The sequence below is a fragment of the Ictalurus punctatus genome, chromosome 9 (genome assembly GCF_001660625.3).
Source record: "Ictalurus punctatus breed USDA103 chromosome 9, Coco_2.0, whole genome shotgun sequence".
Taxonomy (NCBI): Eukaryota; Metazoa; Chordata; class Actinopteri; order Siluriformes; family Ictaluridae; genus Ictalurus; species Ictalurus punctatus.
Genome location: NC_030424.2, coordinates 3,270,001 through 3,281,084, shown reverse-complemented (window position 1 = coordinate 3,281,084; position 11,084 = coordinate 3,270,001). Strand labels below are relative to the sequence as shown.

The 11,084-nt window shown below is 40.1% G+C and overlaps 2 protein-coding genes across 6 annotated transcripts in view; one reads left to right on the top strand and one right to left on the bottom strand.

Moving 5' to 3' along the window:
• The window catches only part of LOC108269709 (E3 ubiquitin-protein ligase TRIM39), a 64,768-nt gene that overhangs the window by 37,098 nt on the left and 16,586 nt on the right, over positions 1–11,084 (top strand). For 2 of the 5 annotated variants that reach the window (XM_053682886.1, XM_053682888.1), the window contains exon 1: positions 10,729–10,811. The exons of 2 other annotated variants lie outside the window; for them this stretch is intronic. The gene's annotated coding sequence lies outside the window, so the exon portion shown is untranslated. Of the gene's footprint in view, positions 1–10,727; positions 10,812–11,084 lie in introns of those variants that run through there. One more of the 5 variants, XM_053682889.1, reaches the window with a different exon arrangement.
• LOC108269717 (histone H2B) lies at positions 338–748 on the bottom strand. The gene has a single exon (XM_017475696.3). The coding sequence runs from the start codon at positions 721–723 to the stop codon at positions 349–351; it is 375 nt and encodes a 124-aa protein (XP_017331185.1). The 5' UTR covers positions 724–748; the 3' UTR covers positions 338–348.

Here is an 11,084-nt window from a genome sequence, read left to right as displayed (position 1 = left end):
ATGTGCTTCTAGGACATTAGTTTGAATGCCTACGTGCTACTAGAATACCATTTTCAGTCACTTCCTGTTGCTACAATTTTAATACGAATAACTGTGCTGCTAAAGCCCCATTTTGCATTGCGCAGATTATACAACCCCCCGAAACTTTGCTTCAAGCCTGTTTAGGTTTACTTATCTCTGCATTTAATAGATTGCTAGAATTACCTAAAAGCCTGAACATTCGCGGGAGTCCCCCTCACACCACACACACCGCGCTAGAGGAATAGCGAAAAAGAGATTGCTCTTTGTATGAAAAGTGGGTGGCTCTTAAAAGAGCCGTTGGGTTGATGAAAACGGCGGTAACGCGCTTTACTTGGAGCTGGTGTACTTGGTGACGGCCTTTGTGCCCTCGGACACGGCGTGCTTGGCCAGCTCGCCGGGAAGCAACAGGCGCACGGCGGTCTGAATCTCCCTGGAAGTAATGGTGGAGCGTTTGTTGTAGTGAGCCAGACGAGAAGACTCACCGGCGATGCGCTCAAAAATATCATTCACGAAGGAGTTCATGATGCCCATGGCCTTGGATGAAATACCAGTGTCAGGATGCACCTGCTTCAGGACCTTGTACACGTAGATGGCGTAGCTCTCCTTCCTGGACTTTCTGCGCTTCTTACCTCCTTTGCCCGCCGTCTTGGTCACGGCTTTTTTTGATCCCTTTTTGGGCGCGGCCTTGGCTGGATCGGGCATGATGCTGCTTCTTGAGTAAAGGAACAGAAAATGACTAGAACCCGCCTCGCGCCCGCTGTATTTACAGGCCCATATGCTAATATAGCCCAGATAAGATACCTTTTTTTAATTGGCCAAAATTCGATACCTCCTACTGCATGACACCTCCTACTGCTCCTCCCCCCCTCGCTGCTACGCTTCGTTTCCCTTCCCGCCCTTGTACTTTCAGAACAACGTGCACTATGAAAAAACAACTGTCTTGAGAACAATCTTTATACATATATATTATATACATATATACACATATATATATATACACACACACACACACACATACATATATATACATACACATATATATATACATACATACACATATATATATAAAATGTGTGTGTATGTGAGAAATATAGAAGCATTTTTCTACTAAAACCCATTATAACTCGTTTTAAACGAACCCGATATATTTAATATTGTGCATATAAATGTGTTACAAAAAAACCCAAAAAATAGATGTCTCTTTTTATATATACAGATAGAAGTTGTCGTCTACCACTTGTGCTTTTTGTGTACAGCGTTTGATACATTACGCTCCACAAAACAAGGCTTTTCACTTTCCCCACCACACACACACACAAAACAGCTCTTTTTCTAGACATGTGGGTGGCTCTTAAAAGAGCCGTTGTGTTTGCGTCGTTCGGTGTTAGAGCGTTTACCCGCCAAAGCCGTACAGGGTGCGTCCCTGGCGTTTTAGGGCGTACACCACATCCATGGCGGTCACGGTCTTTCTCTTAGCATGCTCGGTGTAGGTGACGGCGTCGCGGATCACGTTCTCCAGGAACACCTTCAGCACACCGCGAGTCTCTTCATAGATCAGACCAGAAATACGCTTTACACCACCACGGCGAGCCAGACGGCGAATAGCCGGCTTGGTGATCCCCTGGATGTTATCGCGAAGCACCTTGCGGTGACGCTTAGCACCTCCTTTGCCGAGTCCCTTACCACCCTTGCTTTTTTTTTTTTTAATGAATTTTATTGAAATTATACAAAATTCACAATCTTACACAAGTCATATTCAGAAAGAAAGGGAGAGAAAAAAACTTACATAGTCAAAGTACAATTACACGCAAATAGAGTCCCACACTGAAGAGTCTTTAAACCAAGATGTGCTGCTTTTAAGTCTTCTTAGCTCTTTTTGAATGTCCTTGAATACAACATCACTGGATATAAACGTTTGATTTATAGTCATTCTGGACCTTGTTTTCCAGAGTTTAGATTTAGTCAAACATATTATGAACCAAATGAAGTCATGCTGAGTCTTGCTACAATTTTCTTTAAAAATGCCATAGAAAATTGAGTTCATATTTATTTCTATATTGAGACCAATGATTTTTAATTTAGCCCATGTTTCTTTAGCGCGATAACACTCTAACAGGAAATGTTCGAGTGTTTCCTCTTCATTACAATTAGGCATCGGGCATTTACTGGTTTTTACAAAACAGCTCCATTTTACAACCGCTCTTACTGGGAGCCTTCTTACAGCGACTAACCAAGTTGTATCTCTCAGGTGTTCAGATAGGATTTTATTCTGTAAATTTTGGAGACATTCTTTGTTTTGGTCTTCCTCCAAATTTCTGAAAGCCACAGGGTTACTATAAACTCGATCAACAATTAAAAGATATATTTCTTTGCTCGAGTCTTTCACCCAATCGATGTTTAGATCTTTAAATTTGTTAGTGAAGTCGGAAAACATCAGTTTATAATACGGAATACCTTTCCTCGATGGACCTTTTTTAGATTTCCAGTTAGAGATGTTCCCTATCCATTCGGTTTGCCTGGCAATACCACTCGCGATGATTTTGCACACTGCTATTTTAGTTTTTAAGGATATATCGACAGCCCCAAGGCCTCCCAGTTCCCTTCTCTTAAAAAGGAGCTCACGTTTTGTAACCTCACGAGTCGTATCCCATATGAAATTACAGCATATTTTATGAAGTCTTTTTACCCAAACTTCTGTCGGAGGTAAGATGCATGATAAAAACAGTATTTTTGATAATAGAAAAGTTTTAATAATATTTATTCTAGTTTTATAACTTAGATTACATGATTTCCATTTATCAATTTCATCTTGTATTATTTCTTCTTTTTTTGACCAGTTATGGTCGACACAGCCATTATTATCTATATATATACCTAAAACCTTTAATTGCTGAACTTCTGGGACATCTATGGGAAATTTGTTTTTTTCATTTCCAATCCAGACACATTCCGTTTTAGCTTTATTTAAGGAGGCTCCAGAGACTTGCTCATACTCGCTAAAATATTCAAAGATGATGTCTAGTTCTTGTTTAGATTTCACAAATACAGTTATGTCATCAGCATAAGCAGAGATCACGACTCTGTTCTTTCCTATTTGAAGACCTTTAAGTCTATGATCATCTTGGATTTTTTGTACAAGTGGGTTTATAGATAAAATATATAGGGCTGCACTCAGAGGGCACCCTTGCTTTACACCCCGCATAACTTCAAATGGTTCAGTCAAAGAACCGTTAACATTTACTTCAACCGTCGATTTAACATAAAGGCATTTAATCATGTTTATGAAATTTTCAGGGAATTGATACAGTTTTAAAATCTCCCACAAATAGTCTCTTGAGATATAATCAAATGCTTTTCTTTGGTCCAAAGCCACAATGTAAAAACTGTCACCATTTTTATCAAAAACTAGTTCTCTTAATGTGTTCAAGTTGTCCCACATAAATCTTCCCTTTATTGCACATGTTTGTTGTTTAGCTATTATTACATCCAAATAGTCACTCATCCTGTTCATAATGGTCTTTGCAAAAATCTTATAATCGACATTCATTAGGGTGAGATGTCTCCAGTTGTTGATATCACACATTTCACCCTTTTTATACAACAAGGATAAAATGCCTTCATAGAACGAGTCATGCATGTAACCTCTAGCGATCCCATCATTAAAGGCTTGCGTTAATAATTTAGCCAAATCTATGGCGCATGCATGATAAAAATCAGACGGGAGACCATCTTTCCCTGGAGACTTTTTTAGATTTAATTGTTTAATGGCATCAACAACCTCAGCCTCTTTTATTTCCTCACCTAAGCTCTTGGAAGGCGGGTCAACACTATTTTTTACATTCAAAAAGGTTTTTAGGAGTTTATTATCTATTTCAATTGAGTTGTACATGTTTGAACAAAGGATCCGAACAGCATCTCTGACGTCTTTAGGATTTTTCACTATAGTTCCATTATCTGTTTTAATGGCTTCGATATATTGGGCTTCTTTCCTTTTATTAAATAGTGAAATTGCTTTTGTTTGATTTAGAAGTTCATCGGAAATTATTCCTGCTCGGACTTGAATGTTCAGTAAAAACTCATTATTTAAAGTTTCTATCTCTTTTTTCAAATCCTTTAAGTTGTTTTCCTCACTTTCATCTCTTGTATTTTTCAGTTTTAGGTTTATATATTGTGTCATAATTGTATTGTACTTCTTATTTTTTTCTTTATTAAAACATAGACATTTGTATTTAAGAAATTTTTTAATCTGGATCTTAAAAACTTCCCACAAATCACAATAATTGGTCGTGAGGATATCTAAAGTTTTAATCCTATTAATTTCTTCCTTTAATTCTATAATCAATAAAGGACTTTTCAAGATTTGTGTGTTTAATTTCCAATAGTTTCTTCTTTCTTCATTTTTAAGTCTCATGCCACATATAACTGTCAAGTGGTCCGACTCAACCAAGAGTTTTGTTGTATAAAATTTTGCCTCAAAATTATTATTAATATATATCCTGTCAATCCTAGTTTTACATGTTTTATCAAACCTTGTAAAGTCCACTTTCTCTGGATATAATGTCCTAAATATGTCAGTGAAATGCTGTTCATTCATTATAGATTTAAGGACACCACCTTCTCTCCTAATTTTACATATTTGGGAAGAAATTTTATCATTATCATCTGTGATTGTATTAAAATCACCGCATACAATGGTATAGAAACCGACGCACAGGAGCATTTTAAGCTTTTTAAAAAGCCGGATTTTACCAACAGTATCCTGTGCTGTGTATACATTTATTACTCTAATTTTTTTTGTGCAATAAAACACATCTATAAACATTAATCGACCAGGAATTATTTCACGACTCTTAATTATTTTAAATTTATTGTTATAAAATAAGGTCGCAATACCATCAGCTTTACTTTCGCCTATTGAAAAGATTGAAGGACCTTTGATCCATAGACTTTGAGCGTCCTGTACGTCTGCAAAACTGCTTAATCTGGTCTCTTGTATACATAAAATATCAACATGTTCACCACTCAATATATTTAACTTTTTTACTTGATTAATTTTTGCCTGAATCCCTCTAACATTACATGTGGCAACAGTTAAATTTGAAAAAACCATAAAAATTAAGAGAAGGATCTTCTCCGATAGATATTATTGCGTGTCCATTAGTCCACATTTTCTCAACATTATCCACATCATTTAACCTTAATTCCTGCAGACATATATCACATTTCTTTTTAAATGATATAGGAATTGAAGTTAAAATCAAAGACATTGTGTCATAAAAAAGGGAAGAAAAGTAGGCGATATACATCATTCCTTAACCTTTTTTGCATTGTCAACATTTCCAGGAGAATTCCTCTTTCGCCTTTGGCGTTTATATGGATAGTCTAAAGTGTTTTTACCTTTCGCCAGCGTGGGAGTGTCCGCAGTGTCACCTGTGTTGTCGGCGATTGTCTGAGTTGTTCCACTTTCACCAGCTGGATTTGATGACTCCTCTCGGCCCTGTAGGCTTCCTGCAGGTGTAGAAATGATCTGGGTCGCTCCGGTCTCTCCCTCTGAGCACGTAGGCTCCTCTGGGGCTTGTAGACCTCCTTCCGGGGTTGAGCCGATCCGAGTCTCGCCGACTTCTACAGCTGATAGCGCAGGAAACTCCGATGCTTGCCGTCTCTCCACAGACGAAAGACTGGGCGGAGATGCTCCGCTGCTTCCAGCAGGTACTTCCGGTGTCTTCCGTCTCCCTTCCGGGGTCAGAGATTCGGCGCTGCTCTCAGAGTCCTCGCTGTCTTCGCTGTCGCTGGTATCGGTGCTGCTTGAGTCACTCCCAGATGTCGAGTCGTCCTCACTTGCGTGTAGTTTATTTTCTTCCCAGTTGTTATCCTCTTTATCGTTTGTTTTGGTCTCTGTGTTATGTGCGTTTTGTGTTGCATTCTGGTCAATGTCTTTTTGATTTTTCGGCATTCTTAGTTTATAGCTGTAAGAATTTGGGCATTGAAAATATATATGCCCAGTTTCATTACATAAATTACATACTTGTGTATTTCTACAACTCTTTCCTTTGTGGCCAAAGCTTCCGCATTTCCAGCACTTTGTTTTCTCACAGTCCTTTGCCTGATGGTCGGAATCGTTACATATAAAACATCGCTTTGTTTGGCCGGGGTATGTAATCGTTCCATTGTATGGTCCCATGGAAATTGAGTTTGGTATCTGGAATATACTTCCGTCGTGGTTTTTCTTGAGTTTTATTTTATATCTCCTGACTCCATACCATATCCCGAACTGGTCCAGCGGCTTGTCAACAGGGTTCAGTATCTCACCAAACCTTAAGAGGTATTGTTCTACATCCGAGTCAGCGATTCTCCCAGTCCAAAACTTTACTACAATGCTCTTTATGTCTTGGGGAGCTGATGTAGTCATCTCCCAGTTTTTCCAGAATTCACTTCCTGTATTATTATTAAAAATTTGAGAAAATGTTTGAAGTGCCTGTTCTTTGGTAAAACATATTTCATACTCTTTTCTGTTAGGCATTGCAATAAAAGAGTATACATCTGTAGTCGATATCCATTGACTACTTAAAAGGTTTACTCCGACTTCAGACCTGTCTGGCGCTTCTCCTTCTCCACTGTAACGTAGTCTGACCCAGTGCCTCCCCGCCGACGGCGAGGAGGCCACACGGGGTGACATACCGAACCCCGGGTGGCGATAATTATCACCTCGTTAAAGGTGTTTTTGTTGTTGATGTTGTTGTCGTCGTTAAAGTCTTTAGTTTCAAATTACGAACGAGGGTACCACTTGCAAAAAGAGAGTATTAATTACCACCCTTGCCTCTGCCAGACATGATACTGCTTTCGAAGTCAAACCGCTCACTAAAAGTTCTCGCGCAGCGCCCACCTATTTATCCACACTCGACAGGACCTAGTTGAGAACAGGCGAGGAGGCGGGCCTAACGCAAACGGTCACACAGGAGCTCTCTTTTTCGAAAACACACACTAGGCATTGCTTTTCACCTGCTAACTTCTTCTTCTTCCCCATTCTCTCTCTCTCTCTAAATACAGACACACACAGATACAAGACATTATTAGTATTGTCAGTACTAATGTTTTGGTTCCATTAGTAGCAGCAGCAGTAGTAGTACCAGATAAGAGTAAGGAACTTTGGGTAAAACATACATAGTAAAGCATACAGCCAAAACACTGATCAGCGTATGGAGGTTAGAAAAAGCCATCTGTTTTTGCACAACACTGACATTACTGTTTCTAACACAAGACGTTCCTTTTGAGCACGTCCTTGGACTTGAGGCCTGTTTATACTACAGTCCTACGTCCACTGCAACTACAGGTCGCACATAGCAGCACAAACCTTTATTAGTAGGCCTTACAAGCACCACAGAAAGGAATGCAAACAACTCTCAGGCCTTGCTTCATCAGCTCTTGCAAATGCACGATATAATGGACTCTCAACGGTTAAAATTAGCTACATTGTCTCAAACTCTCATCTCATTCTTAAAAAGTGTCATTCACAAGGAAAGTATATGCACTTCGACAATTGTGCAAGAGAAACTAACAAACATCACACACAAGTAGGAACACCAAGTCAGCCTCCGCACTGTCTAATCACTGGCCTTCTCTTTTCCCCATTTTCACTATCTGTGTTACAGTCAATCTACGCATGTGTTTGAAACTAAATGTCATGCATCAACCAAAATCCAGAATGACAGCTGAGTTTAAGATTGGCAAAATATGTCGCAGTAGTTGCATTCGTCAAATAAACTATGAGCAATTAAGTAGTGCCAATGAGATAGTTACAGCAATGTGTAATGTCCAATAAACTCAAAAAGAGTCGGATTCCTCGCACACTTTATTCTACTTGGCCAATCGAACACAATTATGAACTGGGATTCTGATAGTTGTGCACCTTTAACTCACTGTGTAGAAAAATGAGGTCAGATATAAAGACAACACCTTTCATTACGTATTTAATTACTTCGATTGAGGTCATTATTATAAGTAGTAGTAATAGTAGTATAATACCTACAATCTCCCCTCTGTTTTAGGCGGCGTCGTGTGTTGTGCTGGATGGAACATGACTGCCCTCGTGTGGCCAAACTCGGGAACGGCAACATTCATGTTCATTCTCATCACTGCGCCTATGCAACTTCATGTGTTCCCTACGTGGCCTCATCTATTTCGCTCGAGAATATCCACAAATATGGAAGAACGGTACAAGTTAAAGCTAATGTATACCATCGTTAAATTACAACAATAATTATCATGAACTGGACCGGACAAAGGGAAGAGAGAGAGAGAGAGAGAGAGAGAGAGAGAGAGAGAGAGAGAGAGAGATCATGTCAAAAGTTCTTAGCCAGAAAACCGCTTCTGGGAAATTGCCTTTCCCGAGGTTGGACACACGAGGGCAGTCAACCTCCATCCAGCGCAACACATGACGCCGCCTGAAACAGAAGGTAGGTTTGGGCTAGTGTACACAGACACAGCTCATCAGCGTTATTACTGTAAATTGCATCATTTTCACACATCAAGGACGATACACGGAGCTTCTGAACTATTTAACAGTAGCTTATTATTATTATCATCTCGTTTTAAAATAACATACCTTCATCACTTGACATGTAAAAAAAAAAAAAAAAAACCTTTCCATATACAAATGTACATTGAAATAATGTCTCCAGATACATGTACAGTTGTTTTGTGACAATGTCCAATCTTAAACACGTTAGATAAACAAACAAAAGGAAAAGGTTAGATAGACCAAAGATTTAAATACAACTCCTTTCAAATGAATACAGGCCTGTTCAGACACCACAGCGTTTAAAAACCCAGAGATTCGCGGTGTCATAAAGGGATCAACCGTCAAGCATACCATCAGGTTAGTTCTAGCACTCTGACCGCGACGTCATAACGGATATTATAGCTCGCTGCTCCGATTTCACTATATTTGTCTGTCTGTGTGCACGCCAACATAGTTTAAACAATAATACTACATTCACAGTTTATCCTGTACATAGCAGTATATTCATCAACATCATAAAGTACACACATTCTTTTCTAATATAATATTAACATTGTAATCTTCTTCCCTAGTTCTGGATATTCTCGAGTGGAGTAGATGAGGCCACCTACGGAACGCATTAAGTTACATAGCAGCAACGATGAGAATAGAAATGCATTTCTAATATTAGTTGAAATTTCAAAGATTAAGGTAATGTATCATACATTATTACATTGCAAGAATAATCATCATGAACGGGTTAAAAAAGAAGACCGATATTAATAGTAATATGTCAGATTTCTTACACAGAATACCGCTTTCGGGGAAATTGCTGTTCCCGAGGGTGGACAGACGAGGGCAGTCAAGTTCCATCCAGCACAAGACACAACGCCGCCTGGAACAGGAGGAAGATTTGGGCTATTGTACACAGACACAGCTCATCGGCGTTATTATTGTGCATTGTCTAGTTTTCACATAAGGACAATACACGGCTCTTCTGCACTGTTAATCTTTTAATAAGCAACCAAACATTATGTAATATACATAGCAGTATATTTATCACGATAAAGTTCACTCATTATTAACGAATCATAAGCATTCCTATACTTTCCCCTCTAATGGTGATAGAAATACAAAGATTATATAACCCCCTTCTCTCTGAACCACATTCTAAATATTCAAACGCCCAATAAAGAAAATTTGCTGTTTCCTGAGACGATGAAGTGGCTCTTAAAAGAGCCTTTGTGTATATTAGACAGAGTTGTCGTTTAAGCACGCTCTCCGCGAATACGGCAGGCCAGCTGAATATCCTTGGGCATGATGGTCACTCTCTTGGCGTGGATAGCGCACAGGTTGGTGTCCTCGAACAGACCGACTAGGTATGCCTCGCTCGCCTCCTGCAAGGCCATGACGGCCGAGCTCTGGAAACGCAAGTCAGTCTTGAAGTCCTGAGCGATTTCCCTCACCAGGCGCTGGAAGGGCAGTTTGCGGATGAGCAGCTCAGTAGACTTTTGATAACGGCGGATCTCCCTCAGAGCCACGGTGCCGGGCCTGTAGCGGTGAGGCTTCTTCACGCCGCCGGTAGCCGGCGCGCTCTTGCGGGCAGCCTTAGTGGCGAGCTGCTTCCTCGGCGCCTTGCCACCGGTGGACTTACGGGCGGTCTGCTTGGTTCTTGCCATAGCATCAAGCTCTGCACTTCACGGATAGAAAAACAGAATAAACTGTGCCTTCGAACGCGGCATTTTTAAACCATAACACCACCCCGCGCTGATTGGGCGTCTCGAACGCGCTCGTCTGCTATTCGATAGAACGTTCGACGTCACCTGTTGACTATTGGACCGTCTTCTCTGCCACCGTTCGAAACACAAGACGCCCGCCCCTATTCCATTGGCGCGCTCTCTAGCACAAATGCTTTATTCATTAGGAACACACACAACGCCGCCGTCACAAACCGTTTTCACTCCTAAGACTTCATTTAAGCAACACGCTAACTGCCATTGTTCTTATAGTCATTGCTTAAATATGATATCAAATTATGACTAGAAAATTATCAAGTGCTTTTTAAGAACTGTTAAAAAATGCTTTATTGGCACAAATGTTAGATGAAATTATTAACAGGTCAGTTGCTGACCTATTGCAGGGTCTGTAACAGGTTAATATAAGTGGATGTCCAGGCTTAAAACATATTTGTTTACTCAAGCTTTTTGTTCTTAGGTAAAGGAGCCGATTTAGATGGTCACGAGTGTTAAGGTGAACTGGGATGTTTGGATGCTGTCGTCCCCCCTTCACCCAGGTGCGTTTTAGGAACTTTTTTAAATACTGTAGTGTATTTGCTCTTTGATTTTGAATACAAACTTCTTTACTTTTACATTTTGCTCCCGATCCCGATGCAATGTCATTGTACGCATGAATTCAAAGTGTCTGACAGTGTCGATGCGTCCACAGCGCTCACACTCTTTTGAACTCGGAAATAGAGAGAGAGAGAGTGAGAGGGTTAAGGGCCTTGATCAAGGCCTCAACAGTGGCAACACTGGGGCTTGAACCATTGACCTTCTGAGCAGTAATC

Bases quoted from the DNA above. Each gene is read 5' to 3' on its own strand.
- LOC108269717 (XM_017475696.3), bottom strand. From the start codon at position 723: ATGCCCGATCCAGCCAAGGCCGCGCCCAAAAAGGGATCAAAAAAAGCC.